Genomic DNA, 25770 nt, shown 5'->3' on the forward strand with positions numbered 1-25770 from the left:
CGTTTACTGATTTGCTTTGTACTTTGTCCACAACACATGAGGTACCTTGGGTGATGTACACCCTGCACTCATGTTGTTTAGTAAATTATGATTGAGCATATTTCAAGATCGGTATAGACATAAATACATAGAACAACATATACACTATAATATTAAATTTCATAAGTTGCGTTACTACTACAGTTCAAAAATATTCATGACACACTAATGAAAAATTCTTTCATCATTACATGCTGGTGAATTTTTTTTTTTTAAATATTTTTAAACCATTTTTCAACATGAAATTTTTAACATATTCTTAAACCTACGTTCATTTTTTTTTCTTCAAAATGCAATTGTTTAAAAATACTATTATTCCTTAACATCTACAAAATTGAATCGCACTAATCTTGTGTGCCTCATTGTCTTTAAATGTTGCACTAAAATCTTAACATTTACACACAGAAAAAATACACTATAAACTTAACCTACTACACACAAATGTAAAAGTTACTCTACTGAGCGAACTTCTTTAAGTCTTTGTAAGTATTTTTCTTGTTTCCTTCGTAATTGCCTCCTTCTTTGACCACGGGATGGTGTAGTTTGCGTGACAGAAAGTATCGTGAGGTACCACTTCGATGTTATAGGTGTAGCCCTCGATAACACCGGGTTTTTCCGAAAACACATTCTCATAATCTGTAAGTAGCTGAGTCAATTCGTTTTGTTGTGCTTCAGTCAAATGTTCTGACTCCCTAACTTTCATGGCTATCAGTTTCCTTTTTTCCTCTTTGTCTTCAGTAATAAAATCTTTAAAATATACTTGTCTTGTACTTAAGTCAGAATATAAATTCATTACCTGTATTCCTTCGAATCTCGTTTGAAAGCTCCGGCAATATTTACCGTGCACTTCCCGTGTCCTCAACAATGGCAAAACTACACGTCCATCCTCATTCATAAGGCTTGCTTCCCCGCACAAGAGGTCGATTTTTGCGTCCCTCTGGCGTAAAAATTCCATCCCCAGGATGCAAGCAACACCTAATCCCTTAACTACTCGGAACGAGCTTTTCATTGCTTCATTTCCTACCGTAAACTCGACTTGCACCTGGTGCTTTATGATATGAGATTGTGCACCTATTGCACCTGTTACACGACAATTCTTCACTGGCAATACTGGTATTCTATTATTTTGACTCAAGTACTTGTAAAAATTTGCGCTCATGACATTGGTTGACGCACCGGTATCGACTATTATGTGTATTGGTGCTTCATACATATCTGCTTGCAATATAGCCTGCACAACACTTTTGTCGGTTCGGTTACATGTCTGCGGTATGTCTACAAGTTCCTTTTCTATTTTTGTTCCTTCATTGTATCTCAGCATACAAAGTTTATGGCTGTCATCCGTGAATGTGCCCTCACTACACCATCCTGCAGCCAACAACGGAGAGCGTATTGTGGCTGTCTTTAGTTTAACGGATGAGCATTAGTGGGTTGACAGTTGTCTGTCACTTCCACTAACCTCACATTGTGGTTCTGGTTGTTGTTGTTGCTACTGTTGGGTTGGCCGCCCTGCCTCCCCGATGGTGTATTTTGATATTGTGTATGGCTCTGGTTTTGTGGTGGTCGGTTGTAACTCCCTGACATGTTCTGTGACGGACCTGGGTTGGCGTTCCATTGTGGCGCTGTGTTTTGTTGCCACTGTGGTGTCGGTTCGTTACGACCACGCCACTGGTTTCGGTTGTTGCGCCATTGCGGATTGCCGTTACCATTATATCCATTACTCATGCGTCCATCATGATGTCTCTTTCGATTTTCACGATTATAACCGTTGCCGTTATAACCATTGCCATTGTTTGTGCCTTGATTCTGTTGCCGGTGCTCTTGCCTATTCCCGTTACCATTTGGTACTAAGTTACTACCGTTACTGTGGCTGCTATTGTAATCGGCTTTGTGTTGATTATAGCCTGCATGGTTCCACTTGTTTTCGGTTTTCATATCTTCGATCAATAGGTCAACAGAATCCACTATTTCCATGAATTGTTCTATATCGTATTCCGGCACATTGATGAAATATCTTTTAATTTCACTGGGCAACTTCATTTTTATTAATCTGATTATGTCACGATCGGACATTGGCTCGTCCCGGTACCTGGTTTTGTTTATATACTTTTCGAAATATTTGCGTAACGTTCCCATCTTAGGATTGTACATTTCTGGACTGTACAACTCCTTTCGTAGTCTTTCTTGGACGCTATCGGACCAGAATTTTTGCAAGAATGCACCTTCAAACTGTTGCATCGTTAGACATTTTTCGGACACGTCGGTGGCCCACAGTGCCGCGTCACCTTGAATAAAGGAGACCACGAACTGTATTCTTTGTCTTTCCGTCCATGTCCTAGGAAACACATTCCTGAAGCTCTTAATAAATACAACAGGGTGGACATTTCGTTTTTCGCTATTGAAAGGTTGGAATGTCCTGTGTTTTATTACATTGTCCTCTGTTTTGCACGTCTGATTGCTACATTCTGTGACATTCATTACTTCGTGATGTGCGCTGCACAGTATCGCATGTTGTTCGTGCTCATAATTCGCATTAGGTTGCGGTTGCGCACTCGCACCCTGGCTACCGTCAGCGTTATTATAGTAATCAGTGCGCGGAGTCTGATTCATGATCTGTCCGCCACTGTTTACATTGTTTTCCAACGCAGACAGTCTCCGCGCGACCTCCTGTTGCCAATTTGGCAACTCCGCAGTCACACGGGACTTAATCTGTGTTAATTCGGCATGTAGTGCGGCAGCGCTGGCGTCAATATTTACACTCGCGGCCGCAGTCGCTTGTTCTACAGCTGTTTTTACGTCGCTTTCAATCTTTGCAGATATCTCGCGATCCTTTACTTCTAGCCATTCATTTAATTCTTTTTCTACTTTTTGAGCTTGCACTTCCAAATATGCGTCAATACTTTTCCGTGCATCTATATCCACATTATCTACGCGGTTGGTTAAAGTCTGGACATTATCTTCAAGCCTAGCCTGCGATATCTGTAATTTTTGCATCTCGCCGGCTAAGCTTTGCACAAGATCGGGTATTTCTTTGCACGCGTCCCGCATCTCGGCAAGTTCGCTTTGGATACTGTCGAGTTTTGCTTCACTGCGCTGCTCTTGCTCAATGAGCTTTTGCGTTAATTTTTTCTCCTGCTCATGCAACATCTGAGCCAGTTTTTCGTCTCTTTGTTTTTCCCTCTGTTCTGACATTCTTTCCTTTTCCCTTTCTTTCAGTTCTCTTTGTTGCTCTTGCTCATGGAGCATCTGAGCCAGTTTCTGATCTCTTTCCCTATCTCTTTCTTCTAACCTGCGCAGAAATTCTGCAAATGGGTCTGCAATCGGTGAGCATACTGGTGCCCCGCTTAATCTAGCACTCGATTGGCCCCCCTGCCCAGGCAGTGGAGTTGTTACTCTATTCCCATTCTGCTGTGGAGCGTCAGTCACCGTCCACAGATCCTCGCCCCCCGCTCCGGAAATTATGTTATCCGAGGCGGTGGCTTGGGATTCGTTTACGTATTGCAAATGATCCTCACTTTCCATATTAACAGAATTTTGTTCTTTTGGTACGGATGCTTTAGGTTGTCCTATCTTACCCATACTAAATTCACTTTAAGCCACTGATGAATCTTTAACACTGATACACACACGATTAATTATCCCCTCCAAAAATAAACACATAAATACACAAAACGAATAATTATCCCCTCCAAAAATAAACACATAAATACACAAAACACCGAAGGTATCTCATGTGCACATGGGTTCGATATTCCGCACAGAGCTACACAGGATGCTTGCACAATAGGCCTTACCTTAATTATTTTTCTTTCTCGCAATCCTTTTTCTTTTCTACACTTTTTCCTCTCCAGATCTCCTCAGGGTGTGGTTTTGTTGTTGTACATGTAAAAGAATTCATACAAGCATTAATATTTTACAACAATTAGACACATACATAATTACATTCATTACAATAGAATCATATTAATCGGGCCCCAAAGTTGCGGCGCCAATCTCGCGTCCGTCGGTCGTCGTAATTTAATGTATATATTATTATTGTTATTATTATTTTTTGATTGTTGCCGACTTACGTGGTGGGCCTTCATAAAAATGATGTTTAAGTTGAACAATGTAATAAACTTTTCATATAAATTTCCTCGGCTAGTCAGTTGACGTTAAAGCAAAAGATCTTTAGTTATTAATTACAATTGCGGCCCACACACGCGCGAGAGTATTTTCTTACCTCCGTTAACCATTGTATTGTAGTCAGAGTCCTGGCTCTGGGTCTCGGCTATGCTACTGAAAATAAGAATCTTAAAGCTAAGTATTTCTGCAACTTCGTGCGGCTGTGGAGAAAAATTAATATTATGCTAATAGCGGGCGAGTTTTCCGCTTCCGCTAATTTTTCATAAGTTAATATCGCCACGTAATGGCGTCGTTGGCTGCATCGGCCGCTGCGATTGTTGAGCTGTAAATTACTTGAATGCAGGTTAATTCAAGGAAGGCGGACATGAAATCGGGATCACCTCTTACAAATTAAAAGTGCACAATAATATTAAATAGTTATATTATATGTTTAACTCATACAAATATGCTTACATTTGTCAGCACACGCAAGATGTCCCTCTAGACACATTCAAGACAAGCGAAGAAGTAAGGTCGACTAAAAAAATTAACAAAAGAGTGTAACTTGTCGTCTCTTTAGATCATTCTGTCATAAATTATTTCTTTGCAATCTAAACCTACACAGAGAAATTATTATTTTACGGCTACATGATAAAAATTTGGCACTGGGGACGCTATATGCATATAAAGGTCATACACTGGTGGAATGATTGCAGTTCATTACATTTGCCACTTTTCGAGTGCACTGACGTAGATCATTGTGGATTAATGCATTTAAACGATTCACATCAAACCCCGAAGGTCCTCCTGATCGTGGAGACACTAATGTCCAAACGATCCTTCTTAAAACCAGAAAACCATTTTCTTCTCACGTTCTGTCCAGTCGTATTATCCCTGTACAAGGCACAAATGTTTCTGGCTGCCTGCCCTGCTGTCACCCCTCTATTGAACTCAAGCAGAAGAATATGTTCCGATTTCTCCACTTGGCACTCCATTTTGTAGAACCAATAGCTCCACTTACTATCTTCAAATGATACAGTGACAATATGTAAGGCCGGCCGCGGTGGTCTAGCGGTTCTAGGCGCGCAGTCCGGAACCGCGCGACTGCTACGGTCGCAGGTTCGAATCCTGCCTCGGGCATGGATGTGTGTGATGTCCTTAGGTTAGTTAGGTTTAAGTAGTTCTAAGTTCTAGGGGACTGATGACCACAGTAGTTAAGTCCCATAGTGCTCAGAGCCGCAACAATATGTAAACTCAAATAGCAACAATGAGCTACAATTAAGAAATGACTATCGATAACTAGACCGGTAGCAGCCGAAATACCAACACACATAACAAAAACTCTAATAACTTATGCACCAGCCTAATATTTTGGTAGGAATTTTTCCCACTATGGCACGATTGAAGCTTGCACTAAAACCTGTATTTCTTTAGTGTGCAAAGGTCATCCATAGTCTACTCGTCTCTGATATTGATACCATTATTATGCCTTATGAGTCTGACGTGATGGCCTTGATTGCTGCCACCCCATGATAGAACCATCATGGGAGAGCTTAATGAGACTTAAAGGACTTTTTAACAACTTGATCATGGGTGCTCAATTATGGTTTATTAGTCACGCCAAGGATATTTACGAACAGGCTGTAATTCTACTAGTTAGTAACAGGCAGACCATGGGCATCCGATTATTTTTTATTTCAGTAATTTTTATTTTCACTTGGTTCTGGCTGGCATATGTGAAATCCAGCATCTGTTGTGTTTATTTCTATAATATAGCCTGCCCCGGTTTCCCTGATCACTAGGATGGTTCCAGTTGTTTTACTTTCTTTTATGTTTATGTTACTATTTTCGTGTGCGCTGGTCGTCGTGCTGCACGTCCACACTCGGGTGACGTGGGAGGTGACGTCACAAGAGCAGCGCAACTGTTATAAGGTTGTAATTTCTTGTGCTGAATTAAACTTTCTTCAAATACAACAGCAGAAAGTGACTGAGCAGCCGTTCCTTTATATGGTATACAGTTTGGCGATAGGTTATTAGAATTTGTGTTATTGCCATACATCGTCTGATTTGCCGCAGTAGGACTGTCGTAATAACCACATACTTTGTTGACAGTTAGTGGCATACTTGGAACCATGCCCCTGACTGAAGACAATTCCTATTGTACGGTCGTGATTTGGGAATTTACTTGGTCACACCGTTCTGATGGACCTTTGTTTAAAGTTACTTTTACTTGTTCTAATTCGGATTTTACCGATTTGCCAGCATTGTCTCACTCGAACATAGCGGCTGTGATCATTTCATCTACGACACGCCCTAGTTCTGAATTTAGTTTGTCATTTACCTCTACATCCTTCTGTGAAAGCCATTGTGAAAAATCATCCACATTCTGTTTGCATGGTTCATTTAATTAGTTTTGAGCCTTCACATCTTGTTCTTCTACGTAAGTGTTGACCTTATTTTGTAACTACACAATCAGATCTTTTATTAGTTTTTGATCTTTAGACACGGTCTGTACAGCTTCCAGAAGACCACAATAAGCTTTCTTTAGTTGTGCAACTTAATTTGATAGAGTGTCATACTGTAATGACAATATATTGAAATTAGCAGTCAATTTCTCTCTGTTACCATATTTTTTCGTCAAATCTTTAGACTGTGTTTGTAATTCTTTGGACTGATTTTGAAGTTCTTCATATTGGTTTTGTAATTATTTGGAATGGTTCTCAGATTGCGCTGTTATGTCGTCCCTCATTGTCTTAAAATTTTGGGATACTAGAGCAGTGAGGTCATGTGGATCACCAGCTATGAGTATGTTCCTTTCACTTGAAATATCGCCCTTCGGTACATTTACTATACATAAAACATTATCATCAGATTGATGGATTACACTGCATGAAAGATAACCTAAATGAGTATAATTTTCACAGAATGAATGATCTGTCATAATATCTGCATCAGTTTCAGAGAGCGATCAGGTTCTAAAACTTGTGCATTTTCATCTTCTGTGTTAGCAAACTCGTTCTGTTCAGTGTTAAGCTCTACGTTACTGTCTTCTTGTGCAGTCATTTTAGAAATCTTGTCTATTTTCACCGTAAAATTAATGTAAATTAGAAATATTTTTATAAAATTTTGAATAACTAAGATCTACAGAAGTCCTGGGTATCAATATCCAGTTCAGTATGGCTGGTAAAACAATCTTCAGCAGCACATGCCAGTGTTGATAAAACGTAATGGAGTCAACCCGTCTTGTGACCTACATTCATGTATTCTCATTAACAAGGCCAAAATTTAAAACAGAAGATACTGTTATTGAATGACTTGTACGAAAAGTCCAGTATTATTTATTGTACACACCAGGAAACCTAAAATTACGTGCTGCAGATTGTTCTTACCTCAATACAGTAGTGGTACACTGTCATTCTCAAAATATTTCCTGGACTTGACGAATGAAATTCTCTAGGTTGAACCATCATTTTTCTTCTTTTTTGTTGTTTATTTCTTTCTCCCTTTTTAAATGTGAATTCTCCGTTAGATGTGGCACATGCAACATAGAAAACCAAAGAGTGTTAGGTGATTGTAAGTCTTTTCGCGGTCTCGTCGTTTATAATCACTCTTTCTGTTAAGTAAGTTGTTAATATTGGTTGTAGTGAGTATAAAAGGCAAAAGACAGAAAGGGCTATTCTAATGATGGGATTAACGACGAAAATCTGCGATGCCTATGTTATAGACCTATCTTTAACACAATGATGCGTGACAATGGAAAGACGATAAATCAGTTTTGAGTGTAATAGTTTTGCAATAAAATGGCTCGTAAAGTGGCTTCAGACTTAGTTATCATGCAACTGAATGAAGATAGGTTCGTTTTTAAGAGTGTGACAATCTCAACTGACCCACTGCATCATCATATTAAGACGACCAACAACGAATATTTGCTGAAAAACATTAAAAATTATCAAATGAGGACAAGGAGTAAATTAAATAATGCAAATGAAATAAGTAAATATTCATATTAGTGTAATTCAGCTTATTTGGTTTAAAAGTGTAAGACACCAACTTCTGTTCCATCGTCTCACTAAGACGGCTATGATGGAAGAGAATGCTAAACAGTATTGACATTATCATTTGTCCTAAAAACAAATTCGAAGTGGAAAAAAGTCGTAGGACTTATCTCTGAGATTGGGAAGCTGTAATGTTGATAATAAAACGTGGGTTTACAAGACATGTGACCTTAACATATGACAGTTTAACGGAACTTTGATTTTCCCGCCATTTTAAGCTGTACAATTGCCCCAGAGGCAGTGACCTTGACACTTGTCACAGCAGTGACCTTGAACTGTCGCTTTAAAGGTGAAAGGTCAAAAAACGCATAAATCAGTGAGTCACTACCCTTTTGCCCTATTACTCTCATTAACTGTAAATGTTTAATTTTTTCCCCTTTACGGATTAACTGAGCTGCTTGAATGCCCTAATACCCTTTTATTATTAATTAATCAGATGCTATTATTTACCTTCAATAACATTTAGTTGCAGCAAGTCTTATCCACAGATCAGATAGTAAGAACCACTTACACACAAAGCCTCTGAATTTTTTACTAGTCACAATAAGAATGACTGGTCTCTTAACCGCCAGCAAGTTCGTAAATGAATTGTATAAAGAGAGTTTCACGCCTCTCTTAACCTTCACACATGAAAATGTCTGTTATTGTAGTCAGTGACACGGTTTTTCTACCCTGCCGACTGGTTTCGTTCAGTTACAGAATATCATAGTGGCTGCAGACCAGCCACTTTCAGGTGCTGTGGACAATGTCGTTTTGTTGTCATGGTTACTAGGCTGTTGCGATAAAACACGAAATGCTCACTATTTTATGTTTTTGTTACTAGGACTGTGATCAATAATCTCCGACTCGCACAAATTACCTCACTTGTATTTTAATAATTTTGTAACACACGTCAGAGTGCGACATATTCGTTTCTTAAGGCAGTACCTGTCGTGCATATGTACTAACATCTGTAAACTATTCTTTCAAGTACTTTATCGTGGTATATGTCAAAAACATTGACAGAATGATGATGTTTATTAGTGACTCTAGCATTGTCTACGCAAATCTTCAAGTAATCGTGGACAAGCAGTAAGTATATGAAGTAGAAGAGCACTGGCGCGATAACTCCCGCTGTAGCTGTTGTATGCAGGTACAATCTATCCCCACCACACCACCTTCGAACAGCTTTTTGTTTGTTTTTTGTTTTCCTCTCCCCTCCCCCCTCCTGCCCCCCTTTCAGCCCGCCAGATACGGGTTACGACACGCAATCGTTGTCAGTTTCACGAGTTGATGGCAGTGAATGAATGCGCCGTTTTCTTTCAGCAAGCACACCCTTCAGCAAGGACACAGTACATTGCGGCCTGCTAGAGAGTCATCGCTGTAAACGGCACGATGTCTTTACGTTTCTGTGCTAATGGGGGAAGGTGGCAGGTAAGCAAAGCGACTGGTTTGAAATTTACGACAGTAAGCCGAAAAAATATTCGCGCTAATTCTGGACGATGTTTTATTTATGCATTTATTTTTACTGACAGGATTAGGGTTAGGAGGCACACTCTTACATCTAATGAAAGAGCTTTCTCAAATTCCAATAACGTGATACCAGATTTAGATTCAAACAAATAGCTGCAGAGAGACTACAACTGACATAATCTAAATGTTTCATTGTTAAGGAAAGAAAATTATTACTATAATACGTTTCTGGGCAGTGGAGACAACTGTTAGATTAGGCTGAGAAATATTAACAGTTCTATAATAATAAACTATGAGTCATACAGCCAAGATTTTTAAAAGAATTTTACTAAATCATTTAGGTGAAAAGATAGAAAAGGAGCTGAATGAAGAACAGCATGGGTTTAGGAAAGGAAGAAGCACGATCGACCTGATATTTTCTATCCGTCAACTGACGGAAAAAAGTTGGCAGTATAACAAAAGAATGATATTGTTTTTCAGAGACATAGAAAAGGCATATGACTCAGTTAACAGGGAAAGACTCTGGGAAGAAATGAAGAAGATTGGTATAGTAGATGGATACATTAATGTAATAAAGACAATGTACAGAGGACACAATTGTAGAATTAGAACACCATTGGGGAACTCTGGATAGTCCGAAATAAGACAAGGACTTAAACCAGGAAGTATTCTATCTCCTGTACTTTTTAATGTTGTGATGGAGGGAATGAATAGGGCAGTTAAAGATATAGTAAAAGAAAAAGACAAAAAAGATGATTTTTGCAGATGATATGGTATTATGGAACGATAAAGAGGTAGATGCACAGTTACAACTTGATGTGTGGAAGGAAATAATGAAAAGGTATGGATTAAAAATAAATAAAGATAAGAGTGAAGTAATGGTATTTGAAAGAGACAAAAATGATCAACAGGAATATTACTCTGAACGGAGAACCACTCAAAGTGGTAGACAGTTTCACTTATTTAGGGAGTGAAATATCTAGTGATGGAAGAATAACCAACGAAATGAATAGGCGGTTACAGAAGGGAGGCAATTTCTACCAAACAATAAAACACTTGATTTGGAATAAGGAAGTTTCAGAAAAAGCAAAACTCCTTATGCATAAGAGTTATTACTTCCCTGCTGTCCCCTATGGAGGAGAAACATGGACAATGACAGAAATGGACTGGAGCAGACTGCAAGCAGGGGAAATGAAATTCCTCAGAGCAGTTAACGGAAAAACAAGAATGGACAGAGTAAGGAATGTAAATATTAGAAAGTACCTTAAACAAGAAAGTATGAGAGAAGAACTCGAAAAAAAAGAGACTAATATGGTACGGACATGTGTGGGCAGAGACTCCGCAAAATTATGGAAGAACTAAAGATGGATGGAAAAGACCTAGAGGGCTCCCAAGAACACGGTGGAAAACAGGAGTAAATATCTGTGGAAGGGAGAGGCGTGACCGGGCTGCAAGTGGAGGAAGAAAAGTGGTGGTAGGACCGAGCCAAATGGAGGGGACTCGTCAGCACCCAGACGCGGCAGTAGCTGGGGCGGGATCCGGATATAGATAGATAATTAATAATATGGAAGTAGCCGACACACCAATCTAGCGTCCCTCATGTGTTTCACGAACGGCCCCTAAAAGAAGTATTTGTTGTTCCTGCCTACATGACAGATCAAAAACATTCTTACTCCACAGAGACAGAACTAAAACTTATCTCTTCACAATTTTCACAGGTATTCCGTATAACTGCTATATTATAAGAGAACAATTTATTGGAGGGGTACCTCCCGGTCCGCAGCTCGTGGTCGCGTGGTAGCGTTCTCGCTTCCCGCGCCTGGGTTCGATTCCCGGCGAGGTCAGGGATTTCCTCTGCCTCGTGATGACTGGGTGTTGTGTGATGTCCTTAGGTTAGTTAGGTTTAAGTAGTTCTAAGTTCTAGGGGACTGATGACCATAGATGTTAAGTCCCATAGTGCTCAGAGCCATTTTTTTGGTATCTCCCGGGTATTCATGTCGGTTTTTGAAACTGAAGACTTTATTCCGATCAAGCAACACGTTAGTTGCTAAGTACATGCCAGCTGATCCCACCAAGATACTAGTAATCGGGAGACGCACTCAGGTTTTTCATGTTTGTCACACAATGACCGCTCATCCAAGAGGGCAGATCTCTCGACGTAATAATTTCCATTATAATTTCCCAGTAATATGGAATGTGCTGTTCATTTTCTCGTTGGAGAAAAGGTAGGTGTTATTACTTATTTCATACGCAAAGGATTTAAATCTTCATTTAATTACAACATTATAAAAGTTTATCTTCCTGCCACAGTCTATTCAACTTTCCATCTGTTTTTGATCACCGTTGTTGCTTGAATCCAAAAAGCTCTGTGTTATTACTTATTTTATACGCAAAGGATTTAAATCTCCATTTAATTACAACATTAAAAATATTCTATCTTCCTGACATAGTTTATTTAACTACCATTTTGTTTTTGAACCCAGTTGTTGCCTGAGTGCGTTTGATAGAAATGGGATGGAAAATTAGTGTACACAACGAACATAGACAATCAGCCGAGGGTCACAAAAATTGCTGCTCATTTTCCAGAGGAAAATGCCTCATTAATGCAGCCGTATCACAGGAAACGAGTCAGTGACAGGAAGGGACGTAGGCAGTTTAATATGTGACCTTTCGCTTTCCCGGTACATCAGCTATTTTTTGTTAATCTCGGGTGAATACCCGGGTCCAGTCGTTTACGTAACCTACAGGTACCGCCTCAAGATAACGGCAAGATAAGCTGTCAAAATATCGTATTACGTTTACGACGGTACCTTCATGGGCAAACGAGAGCAATACAAAGATAGGTTCGCGTTTAACGCCTCGTGCCGTAGTTACATCATTAATGACGGAGCACCTGCTTCTACGGGGCCTCAGAGAGAAACGAGCATTGAGTCGCCTGTTTTATGAGAACATCAATCTCTTTTCTAACGTTTGCATTTCTCCCCCTTGTTGAAATGTCTCTTATAAAGCTACATTACTGGCCATTAAAATTGCTACACCACGAAGATGACGTGCTACAGACGCGAAATTTAACCGACAGGAAGAACATGCTGTGATATGCAAATGATTAGCTTTTCAGAGCATTCACACAAGGCTGGCGCCGGTGGTGACATCTACAACGTGCTGGCATGAGGAAAGTTTCCAACCGATTTCTCATACACAAACAGCAGTTGACCGGCGTTGCCTGTTGAAACGTTGTTGTGATGCCTCGTGTAAGGAGGAGAAATGCGCACCATCACGTTTCCGACATTCTCCAGATCTCTCACCAATTGAAAAAGTCTAATCAATGGTGGCCGAGCAACTGGCTCGTCACAATACGCCAGTCACTACTCTTGATGAACTGTGGTATCGCGTTGGAGTTGCATGGGCAGCTGTACCTGTACACGCGATCCAAGCTTTGTTTGACTCGATGCCGAGGCGTATTAAGGCCGTTATTACGGCCAGAGGTGGTTGTTCTGGGTACTGATTTCTCGGGATCTATGCACCCAAATTATGTGAAAACGTAATCACATGTCAGTTCTAGTATAATATATTTGTCCAATGAATACCCGTTTATCATCTGCATTTCTTCTTGGTGTAGCAATTTTAATGGCCAGTAGTGTATTTCACAGGAAGTAAATTTCAATTATGGTCGTTAGGTTAATCCCTGTCAAAAACAATCATAAACAGAGAAACAAAACGTTAAAAATTCAACGACCTACTGACACGTTGTAATAACTTTAACATCCTTTATTGTTGGCGACACTGTTGATGTAATCCACTGGTCTTCAAACAATAGCTCGCGGGCCGCATGCGGCCCGAATCAAGTATATGTACTGCCCCTGGTTCTCAGCCGTGTTTTACCCATTGTGTGATTGTTACCCAGAATCTAGTATCTTTTTACAAAGATCTAAATAGCATACAAGTTGTCTTTTCCGAATTTTTGTACGACACAAGAGAACTCTTGACGTTACACGATTGCACTTACTGATAGGACCTGAGTTCTAACCGCCACCACGAAATCTCATTAACTTTACCGATATACCTAGCAAGAAGCGCACGAGGGAAACTCCAAGAGCATGTGAGCGTCGTTCGTGTCAGTCGCGCTTCGGTGCTATTGATCGTTAGACGCGTTAAGTGTGTATGTAGTCGTTCGTGTTGTGATTACTTCTATCAGAATAAATAATGCCTGGTGTACCATCAGAAATACCCTGGTGTCCAAAATTTAAGCAAAAAACCTCTATTTTCCCGTCCTGTGTCTAATTCACGATATGATCATACTAACTGTCAACCACATGTCCGTACCATCGTGTTCAGCACGGAAGATGGCCTTCCGGTCAACGAACAACCATCCCAACGATGACGTCAGAGCGCCTTTGAAACGAGGTATTGTTTCTCGGATAGTCCCACATCCTCAACCGCTGTGTACACAGTCACCAACGGTACAGTATGCCACAGGGAGAGTGCCTACCAGATTCTCTGCTGTGGAGGGCCGTAGAAAGAAAGATGGCTTATCGTGAATCGTTCTGTTGTTTCTCAGTTGAGGCGACAGTTTATAGAGACCGAAACTGTGTCCCGAAGAGCAGCGCAGGGCCGACCATGTGTGACATCAGAAAGAGATGACCGTTATTTGGCTGTAACGGCACGATAGTACAGTCTTAGCACTGCACAGCAACTGGCTCGTGGGGTCGCAGCATGCACTGGACGTGTTGTATCGAAGCAAACGGTGTGCAGAAGGCTTCGGCAGAGTGGCCTTTATTGTCGGAGACCTGCTGTATTTCTACCTCTGACGCCTCCCCACTGAAGGGAACGTCTAGAGTGGAGTCGTCAACATGCCACCTAAACTGTCGAAAAGTGGGCTAATGTCGTTTTCACAAATGGGTTCCATCTGGAGAGCGATTCTCGATGGACTCGCATCTGGAGGGAATGCTGAACACGATTTCTAGACCCATGCATTGTGAAAACAGACCGATACTGAGGAGAATCCCTAATGCGTGGGCACATATTATGTTGACCACTCGAATCCCTCTTTATGAAATGGTACGGGTGAATTGGTGAAGTTTAACTGCTGTCAGGTATCGTGACGGGATCGTGGGACCTCATCTGCAGTTGTTGTGAGGTGCTGTGGGCCCAGACCTCGCATTAATGCACGATAATGCTCGACTCATAGACCACGGGCGGTTGATGTTTTCTTGGAAACGGAAGATACTGCACGCATGGCGTGACCTGCTCGTTCTCCCGACTTGAATCCCATAGAGCATGTTTGGGATGCACTAGGAACAAGGCGTGCATCATGTCAGCATCCAGCAACCGCTTTCCAAGACTGTGAGCAGCTCTGGACGAAGAATGGGCTTTATTGCCTCAACATGAGACTGATGACATCATTCACAGCATGCCACGTCGTTGTGAGGCCTGTATTGCTACCAAAGGTGGTCACATCCCATGCTGAGCATATTGACGAGTTCTCAGAATGTGTGTGCAAATCCGTTACGTTGGAAGAAACGAAGAACATTTTTGTCTACTGTTATGCATGTTGCAGTTATTTAGATATTGTTTACATCGTTTCTACTGAGACCGCCAGAAAAATGTATACCCTCTTTGTCAGGCCTTATCGAGATATCAATATTGTCGTTCGAGTTGAGTAACGAGTGTTTTGTAGTATGGTCTTTGATTCAACAGATGTTAGTACTTTCACCTCAGTATTGAGAAAACAAGATGGCTGGAGCACGCTTGACATTCGAGCAACGAAAATGTTTTGTGAAGTGGTTTTCAAGTTTGATAATGCATCGAAGTGCAACGTCAGTGGAGGCGGGAGTTTGAAACAGAACCGCCAACCCGTCTAGCAAATAAACGCATCGTTGACAAGTTTGAATTGCATGGAACGATTTGTGATATTCACAAAGGAAGGACAAGAAGTCAGTGTACAGCTACAAGTCCTGCTTCGACGGCTCTTGTGTTGGAAACATTTTTTAATTCTCCACAGAAGTCTGCTACACAATGTGTACATGAAGTGGGGGTTAGCAGTACAAGTGTAGGAAGAATTCTGAAAGCTGCTAACTGGAAAGTTTGCATTCCACGATTACTGCACGCGATTAATGATGGCGATACCGATCGCTGAATGCAATTTTGCGAATGGTATCAGCAAATGGGAACTGATGACTAACAGTTTGTGGCAAAGCTAGAATGGAGTGACAAGGCTCAATTTAAACTTAATGGAACCGTGAATCGTCATAACAGGGTGTGCTGGCACCGGGAAATCCGCATGTTTATGTGGATAAAGCGTTCAATCTACCAGCGGTTCATGTGTGGTGTGCACTATCATCTAGGGGCTTAGTAGGTTCCTTTATCTTTGATGCTACTGTCACTGGAAAAGTGTACCTCGAGATGTTACGCACATCAATTTTGCCAGGTATACGTGCGCTTTATGGAGCTGATGAAAAGATCTTCTACCAACAGGACGGGGCGCCACCACACTACCACCTAGCCGTTCGAACTTTCCCGGAAGACAGTTTTCCAGGGCATTGGATTGGACGAAGAGGGCTCATTGAGTTCTCTCCACGGTCGCCAGATCTAACACCTATGGACTTTTTCTTGTGGGGAACTGTGAAAGATAACGTCTATCGACGTAAGCCACGCAAGCTGGAGGAACTTCGTCAGAATGTTACAGCGACATGTGCAGCGATCTCCACTGTTAACAATGACTGACGTAGTTGCGGCTACCGGTTATCGTTCTTTTATGTGTCCAGCCACCAACGGTGAACATTTTGAACATTTAAAGCAAACGTGTGCTTAACTGAAGGTTGTGCAACTTGTGTAATCAATTATTAAATGTAAAATAAACACATAAGTAATAGTTTTCGTTCCTTAAAGTGTATACACACTTTTCTGGCGGACTCTGTACTTGACTGTCAAATGTTTATACTCTTTTGTGGCAAAATAAAAGCAACCTTGCAAAATTTCAGTTTGTTCCTTTAATTTTGGACACCAGTGTAGTTATTAAGAGGAAAATAAATGAGGAGCATAGAAGTTTCCAAGAAAAATGGGAAGAACATAACCGAACACAAAGAAGAAACTGCTGTTTGTTTAGTAGGCTGAAGAACGATTGAAGAACGATTGATATAATCACAAGAGGTCACACAAAAGTTTGTGATTTTTATGGATGCAACTGACAATTTTGTGGGAAAAAATGGCTTACCAAGGAACAATTTAACATGAGTGTATGCTAAAGCCTTTCAGTAGATGACGGGGCAAACAATTGTTTGATAGCATTGATTAAGAGGGAATGGAAACTCAGATCGGTACTCAACATTCTATGTCGATAGAGTATGAACCAAAACTTTGATTTAGTGCGTACTATGTGCTGTCTCCAGCAGAACGAGCGTAAACGTTAATTAAAAGTAACACCAGAACTACGGAGCACAGGAACAGCATATCTGTCATTAATATGTATAACTTCGAGTGGGTGGAGCCCCTCCACGCCCACACCGCCATGATGGCCAACACTAAACGTCTACTACCATATCTGCAGAAGGGTTAGTTTTCAACTGGAATGAGGTCTCGCAGGATGTGGGTACTGCGATGTTTGCGTACGTCTGGGTAGAGTTAACCATTAATACGCGCTCATCTGGAGATAGATTGGGTCGAAAGTTGAACGAAGGTTAGCGGTTTGAAGGGCAGAGGGAAAAAGTGCCAAGGCAAGAGTCAAGGGAAAAAAAACCTGCGATAGTTGGGTTGGGTTGTAAGAGCAGTACCGGTTTTCTTGCTACCTGCGACAGGTCATGCAAGGGTAGGTTTTGTTAGTAGTGGGTATCATGCAGGTCGATATATCTTTGACGTTGTGCGGTGCTATTACTCAGCGGGTGCCGCTGGATGTCAGTCTTGATTTCTCCGTCAGCGTCAGCATTTACCTGTAACAGTTAGGTTCATCGTCGTTTTGTGTCCGATAGATCATACATCAGATTCACAGTGTAGGGTAATGTTGGCGATTATTTTGTGCCTCAGTGTGCGAGCTTGTCGGTTTCTCTGCTGTAGCCTGTTGGTCAGCTGGCATATCCAATCAACGTTGCTTTTTTACAGGGGTTGCCGGCATTTGTCGCTTGTGGGTGTATGTTAGCTTGCCATAGGTGCTTATGCCCTAGCTAGTAGTGTCTATGACCGCTTATGGTTCCACCTATGGTTGCGATCATAGTTTCCCAGAGTAAGGATGAAAGGACTTTAAGGGTGTCTCGATTCCTGTATAGTCGTGTGGCTTGTTTTTAGAATACTTTCTTGAGGGTTAAGGCGGTATTCATTGTGAAGATCCACGGTGCATGTGTAGCGTGGAGCGTTGCTAATGATCCATAGCACATTGTTATGTTTTATCTGCAGGCGGCGCAGGCGTGTAGGAGCTGCGTATCCCCAGACGGGAGCTGCGCACGTCATCTACATCTACATCTACATCTATACTCCGCGAGCCACCTTACGGTGTGTGGCGGAGGGTACTTATTGTACCACTATCTGATCCCCCCTTCCCTGTTCCATTCACGAATTGTGCGTGGGAAGAACGACTGCTTGTAAGTCTCCGTATTTGCTCTAATTTCTCGGATCTTTTCGTTGTGATCATTACGCGAGATATATGTGGGCGGTAGTAATATGTTGCCCATCTCTTCCCGGAATGTGCTCTCTCGTAATTTCGATAATAAACCTCTCCGTATTGCGTAACGCCTTTCTTGAAGTGTCCGCCACTGGAGCTTGTTCAGCATCTCCGTAACGCTCTCGCGCTGACTAAATGTCCCCATGACGAATCGCGCTGCTTTTCGCTGGATCATGTCTATCTCTTCTATTAATCCAACCTGGTAAGGGTCCCATACTGATGAGCAATACTCAAGAATCGGACGAACAAGCGTTTTGTAAGCTACTTCTTTCGTCGATGAGTCACATTTTCTTAGAATTCTTCCTATGAATCTCAACCTGGCGCCTGCTTTTCCCACTATTTGTTTTATGTGATCATTCCACTTCAGATCGCTCCGGATAGTAACTCCTAAGTATTTTACGGTCGTTACCGCTTCCAATGATTTACCACCTATGGCATAATCGTACTGGAATGGATTTCTGCCCCTATGTATGCGCATTATATTACATTTATCTACGTTTAGGGAAAGCTGCCAGCTGTCGCACCATGCATTAATCCTCTGCAGGTCCTCCTGGAGTACGTAAGAGTCTTCTGATGTTGCTACTTTCTTGTAGACAACCGTGTCATCTGCAAATAGCCTCACGGAGCTACCGATGTTGTCAACTAAGTCATTTATGTATATTGTAAACAATAAAGGTCCTATCACGCTTCCCTGCGGTACTCCCGAAATTACCTCTACATCTGCAGATTTTGAACCGTTAAGAATGACATGTTGTGTTCTTTCTTCTAGGAAATCCTGAATCCAATCACAAACCTGGTCCGATATTCCGTAAGCTCGTATTTTTTTCACTAAACGTAAGTGCGGAACCGTATCAAATGCCTTCCTGAAGTCCAGGAATACGGCATCAATCTGCTCGCCAGTGTCTACGGCACTGTGAATTTCTTGCGCAAATAGGGCGAGCTGAGTTTCACACGATCTCTGTTTGCGGAATCCATGTTGGTTATGATGAAGGAGATTTGTATTATCTAAGAACGTCATAATACGAGAACACAAAACATGTTCCATTATTCTACAACAGATTGACGTAAGCGAAATAGGCCTATAATTATTCGCATCTGATTTATGACCCTTCTTGAAAATGGGAACGACCTGCGCTTTCTTCCAGTCGCTAGGTACTTTACGTTCTTCCAGCGATCTACGATAAATTGCTGATAGAAAGGGGGCAAGTTCTTTAGCATAATCACTGTAGAATCTTAAGGGTATCTCGTCTGGTCCGGATGCTTTTCCGCTACTAAGTGATAGCAGTTGTTTTTCAATTCCGATATCGTTTATTTCAATATTTTCCATTTTGGCGTCCGTGCGACGGCTGAAGTCAGGGACCGTGTTACGATTTTCCGCAGTGAAACAGTTTCGGAACACTGAATTCAGTATTTCTGCCTTTCTTCGGTCGTCCTCTGTTTCGGTGCCATCGTGGTCAACGAGTGACTGAATAGGGGATTTAGATCCGCTTACCGATTTTACATATGACCAAAACTTTTTAGGGTTCTTGTTTAGATTGTTTGCCAATGTTTTATGTTCGAATTCGTTGAATGCTTCTCTCATTGCTCTCTTTACGCTCTTTTTCGCTTCGTTCAGCTTTTCCTTATCAGCTATGATTCGACTACTCTTAAACCTATGATGAAGCTTTCTTTGTTTCCGTAGTACCTTTCGTACATGATTGTTATACCACGGTGGATCTTTCCCCTCGCTTTGGACCTTAGTCGGTACGAACTTATCTAAGGCGTACTGGACGATGTTTCTGAATTTTTTCCATTTTTGTTCCACATCCTCTTCCTCAGAAATGAACGTTTGATGGTGGTCACTCAGATATTCTGCGATTTGTGCCCTATCACTCTTGTTAAGCAAATATATTTTCCTTCCTTTCTTGGCATTTCTTATTACACTTGTAGTCATTGATGCAACCACTGACTTATGATCACTGATACCCTCTTCTACATTCACGGAGTCGAAAAGTTCCGGTCTATTTGTTGCTATGAGGTCTAAAACGTTAGCTTCACGAGTTGGTTCTCTAACTATCTGCTCGAAGTAATTCTCGGACAAGGCAGTCAGGATAATGTCACAAGAGTCTCTGTCCCTGGCTCCAGTTCTGATTGTGTGACTATCCCATTCTATACCTGGTAGATTGAAGTCTCCCCCTATTACAATAGTATGATCACGAAACTTCTTCACGACGTTCTGCAGGTTCTCTCTGAGGCGCTCAACTACTACGGTTGCTGATGCAGGTGGTCTATAGAAGCATCCGACTATCATATCTGACCCACCTTTGATACTTAGCTTAACCCAGATTATTTCACATTCGCATTCGCTAATAACTTCACTGGATATTATTGAATTCTTTACTGCTATAAATACTCCTCCACCATTGGCGTTTATCCTATCCTTGCGGTATATATTCCATTCTGTGTCTAGGATTTCGTTACTGTTCACTTCCGGTTTTAACCAACTTTCCGTTCCTAATACTATATGCGCACTATTTCCTTCAATAAGAGATACTAATTCAGGAACCTTGCCCTGGATACTCCTGCAGTTTACCAATATTACGTTAACTTTTCCTGTTTTTGGTCTCTGAGGACGGACGTTCTTTATCAACGATGATAATGTCCTCTCTGGTAAGCCGTCAGGTATTTTATCGTTTCGCCCAAGGGGGGGTCCCTCTAACCTAAAAAACCCCCGTGTGCACGCCACACGTACTCTGCTACCCTAGTAGCTGCTTCCGGTGTGTAGTGCACGCCTGACCTGTCTAGGGGGGCCCTACAGTTCTCCACCCAATAACGGAGGTCGATGAATTTGCAACCATTATAGTCGCAGAGTCGTCTGAGCCTCTGGTTTAGACCCTCCACACGGCTCCAAACCAGAGGACCGCGATCGACTCTGGGCACTATGCTGCAGATATTAAGCTCAGCTTGCACTCCGCGTGCGATGCTGGTTGTCTTCACTAAATCAGCCAGCCGCCGGAAGGAACCAAGGATGGCCTCAGAACCCAAGCGGCAGGCGTCATTCGTTCCGACATGTGCTATTATCTGCAGCCAGTCACACCCAGTGCGTTCAATAGCTGCCGGAAGGGCCTCCTCCACATTACGGACGAGACCCCCCGGCAAGCACACCGAGTGCACACTGGCATTCTTCCCCGACCTACCCGCTATTTTCCTGAGGGGCTCCATAACCCGCCTAACGTTGGAGCTCCCTATAACTAATAGGCCCGCCCGCTGTGACTGTCGGGACCTTGCCGGAGAATCGGCCACTGGCCCAACAGGCGAGGCATCCTGTGGTGGCTCGGAAACGATGTCATCACCACTAGGAAGCACCCCGTACCTGTTGGAAAGGGGTAAGGCAGCTGCCACGCGGCCAGATCCCACCTTCGCCTTTCGGCCAGGCACGCGCGAGCCCACCACTGTCCGCCATTCACCCTGGAGTGATGGCTGACCGGTAAGATGCTCAGTGCCGGAAGACGCAGCGACATCAGGGGTTCCATGTGATTCCAAGGCCACCGAAGTAGGCATAGGTCTCACCACAGTTACCCCAACGCCACTACGAGCCGACGCCTGCGCCTCGAGCTCGATGAGCCTAAGAGACAAAGCCTCCACCTGCCCCCGAAGAGTGGCCAATTCTCCTTGCGTCCGCTCACAACAACCACAGTCCCTACACATGACTATGTTTACCCTACTCTATACGGTGACAAATTCCCAAGATAATCTTCTGATGAGCTACTCTGATAATCAAGAAACACTCACTGAAATACGAGACGCGAAAACTACGCTAGGTTTTCCCAGAAAAACTATTTAAAAGCTAAGCGCAGCAAATAAGTACAAAAACGCATCAGATGTCTAATCAGTGTCATGGACCTCGACACCCTCCTATTCAGTGTACTTTCCATATTGAGCATTGGGTAAAGTTGTTCAAGCCTCGCCTGCATTCTGTTGGCAACGTATTCGATGTGGTCCCCCCATGTAAGTTTTCCGGTCCAGCCAGACATCGAGATATCTGACTTTCTCTTGGAAACGTATTGGGCATATATGTAGTGTTACCTGTCTAGAGTGTCGATGTTTGCGCAGTAGTTTCGGTCTTCGTGTGAACAGAACTGCTTCGCACTTGTCGATGTTTACTTTAATACGCCATTGTTCCAACCAAAACTTAGCAGTTCTGAGTGCTGTCTGTATTCGTGAATTTATGTTTGACGATTTCCAATCTTGCGCAAAGGTGGATGTGTCATCCGCCTAGATGATTAACGTCGTATTTTGTATTGCTGGGAAGTCGTTAATGTACAGGTTGAACAAGGTGTGCCCTAGGATACTTCCTCCTGCCAGAGGTTCGAGTCCTCCCTCGGGCACGGGTGTGTGTGTTGTTCGTAGCGAAAGTTAGTTTAAGTTAGTTCAAGAAGTGTGTAAGTCTAGGGACCGATGACCTAACCAGTTTGGTCCCTTAGGAATTCACACACATTTGAACATTTTTTTTAGGATGCTTCCCTGGGGTAATCCAGCTTGGATACCGTGTTGTGTCAATTGTTCAATTGGAACAAAGTTGATACTGAGCCACTCTGGCGGCATGTAGACTTGGCAACAGCGCATGACGTCATCAAAGATGGCGGCCAGGACGTAATTCAAGACGGCGGATTTAGGTGGGAAGTATGAATTATGGCGGGAGAAGGTCAATTGGGCTACATCCACTAACCCAGCCCCCTCCCCTTCCCCAGAAAAATGGCGGGATGTTCAAATTCCAACAGGATAATGAATCACACAACGGTTATCTCTACTAAGCTAAGAAAATCGTGGGAAGATAGGCCACTTGGTCTACTTCCACTAACCTGTGACCCGACTGCCACTTCCTCCTATGAACTGGCGCCAAGTTTGAATTTCGGCAGTAAACAAAAGTCACTTGAGGTTTCGCTACCAACCTAAGAAAATCGTGGGAAGATAGGTCACGTAGACTAACTTCAGTCACCTGACCGCCACCTCTTCCTAGGAACTGGCGCCAAGTTTTAATTTTGGCAGTAATGAAAGATCACTTGGAGTTTCGCTACCAACCTAAGAAAACTGCTGCATAGAAAGGACTCTTGGACTAACCTCAGTCACCCGACCGCCACCTCTTCCTATCGATTCGTGGGAAATGGAATCAGTCTTCATTGGGCTGCTGGAGAGAGGAATGAGTGTACTTTATTTATTTTGGAACAATTTATTTAGGGATGGAGAATATTTATCACAGTGATACAGAACACACACTCTGACATGCCACACAGCATACATACCTGGAAACTACTCCTAAATAACTCATCTATAATGTTCTACACACACACACACACACACACACACACACACACACACACACCTGCTAATTGTAAACTGTCAAAATAACGCATTGCACAGCCTACAGACATGTAAACCACTCGTAAATAATGCAATACATTTACATTCAGAGACCCAAACAGCTCTTAAATTGTCAAAATAATAATCCATCTAAAACACTCTGCAAACACGCTTGCTAATCGTCAACTATCGAAATCATGCACCAGTCTTTATTTAAACAATTAGAGACAGCACCACCATCCAGTGTGTTCGCCAGGAGGTCTGGACTCCCACTGACTTAGTACACACTACCACCAGCAGAGGGCACTGTCGTCCGTGACGTCATCTGATGATGCGACTATAGTTATTCAAGATCGTGACATACATTGTGTTCACCATAAGGCCAAGAACATATTCACACCACCAGAGAGCGCTACCATGGACTTGGAATGAATTTTCACGAATACCACGCCCACCTGGACTTGGAAGGAAATAGTTAATGTCTCCACCACGATCCTCAACCGACCGCCAGGTCCCCTTACCAACCCATGTTGTCATACTAACGTACACTAATGTGTACTAAAGTGTATTAACGTGCACTAACGTGTACTAACGTTCACTAACATGAACTAAAGTGTACCAATGTGCACTAATGTGTACTAACGTGCACCAACATGCACCAATATGTACTAACATGTACTAGTGTGCATAGTGCATGACGTCATCCAAGATGGTGGGGGGAAATGGCGGGACAACGACTCTGCCTATGATGGACATAAGTTTTTATTTTGCAAGCAATGTCTCCACCACGAGATCTAGACTCCAACTGACCCAGTACACGTTACTGCCACCAGAGGGCGCCGTCATCCCTCCTGTGACCTAATCCCAGATGGTGGTCTGGAGGGGGAAATGGCGCGAAAACGACTCAGCCTGCGCTGGGCTGCTGGGAAGAGTAAGGAAGGAGTGTATTCTATTTAGTTTCGAACATTTTATTTAGGGATGGAGTATATTTATCACACTGGTACAAAACACATGCTGGGGTCACGCCACACAACCCACAGACCTGTAAACTACTCCTATATAATGCTCTGTAGACACACATACAACTCCTAATTTTCCAAAATAATTTCAGTACGGGCCTGCAAACTGCTCCTAAATAATGCAGCACAGTGATGTGTAGACACGCTCAGTACTCGTAAACTGTCTAAATAGCACATGGCACAGCCTACAGGCCCACTCACAAAATAATGCAGTCAATGCACGCAAGCACCACCACCCCACACCCTGTCCACTGGACTGCAAAGTAATGTGGTTGTCAGCTGTCAAACCATACACAGATGACTACACGCATGAGGCGGGGACATCCCTTTCATACTTGATTTCTGATAAATTCCTGTCCAAATATGTGTTCACCTAGACATAGGTGCTGACGTGATCTGGCAGGAGCACAGCCACAAGCCGCCGCTGAGCGCAGGTGAAAGTTGCATCTATTGTCAGGTATACAGCCACTGTTATACTGACGTCACATAACACCAAGGCGCAGCTCCCATATGCGAGGCACCTCCGGACAGCACTTGTCTTTACCGTTGATGACAGTGTAGCTACAAACCTTCACAAACCCATTTAAGAATGTTCTCAATCTTATTCTCATGTATACATCTACATCTACATTTATACTCCGCAAGCCACCCAACGGTGTGTGGCGGAGGGAACTTTACGTGCTACTGTCATTACCTTCCTTTCCTGTTCCAGTCGCGTATGGTTCACGGGAAGAACGACTGTCTGAAAGCCTCCGTGCGCGCTCTAATCTCTCTAATTTTACATTCGTGATCTCCTCGGGAGGTATATGTAGGGGGAAGCAATATATTTGATACCTCATCCAGAAACGCACCCTCTCGAAACCTGGCGAGCAAGCTACACCGCGATGCACAGCGCCTCTCTTGCAGAGTCTGCCACTTGAGTTTATTAAACATCTCCGTAACGCTGTCACGGTTACCAAATAACCCTGTGACGATGTGTGTGATGTCCTTAGGTTAGTTAGGTTTAAGTAGTTCTAAGTTCTAGGGGACTGATGACCACAGATGTTAAGTCCCATAGTGCTCAGAGCCATTTGAACCATTTTTTTTGTTGATGGACTACATTTTCTAAGCA

General features: G+C 42.6%; 1 protein-coding gene across 2 annotated transcripts in view; it reads left to right on the forward strand.

The window, feature by feature from the left end:
- Positions 1–9472: 9472 nt before the first annotated feature.
- The window catches only part of LOC124550083 (UDP-glycosyltransferase UGT5-like), a 90928-nt gene continuing 74630 nt past the window's right edge, over positions 9473–25770 (forward strand). For both annotated transcript variants that reach the window (XM_047125285.1, XM_047125286.1), the window contains exon 1: positions 9473–9611. In XM_047125285.1, the coding sequence (XP_046981241.1) occupies positions 9573–9611 (39 nt within the window). In that variant the 5' untranslated portion in view covers positions 9473–9572. The remainder of the gene's footprint in view (positions 9612–25770) is intronic.

Source organism: Schistocerca americana, chromosome 1 (genome assembly GCF_021461395.2).
Source record: "Schistocerca americana isolate TAMUIC-IGC-003095 chromosome 1, iqSchAmer2.1, whole genome shotgun sequence".
Classification (NCBI taxonomy): Eukaryota; Metazoa; Arthropoda; class Insecta; order Orthoptera; family Acrididae; genus Schistocerca; species Schistocerca americana.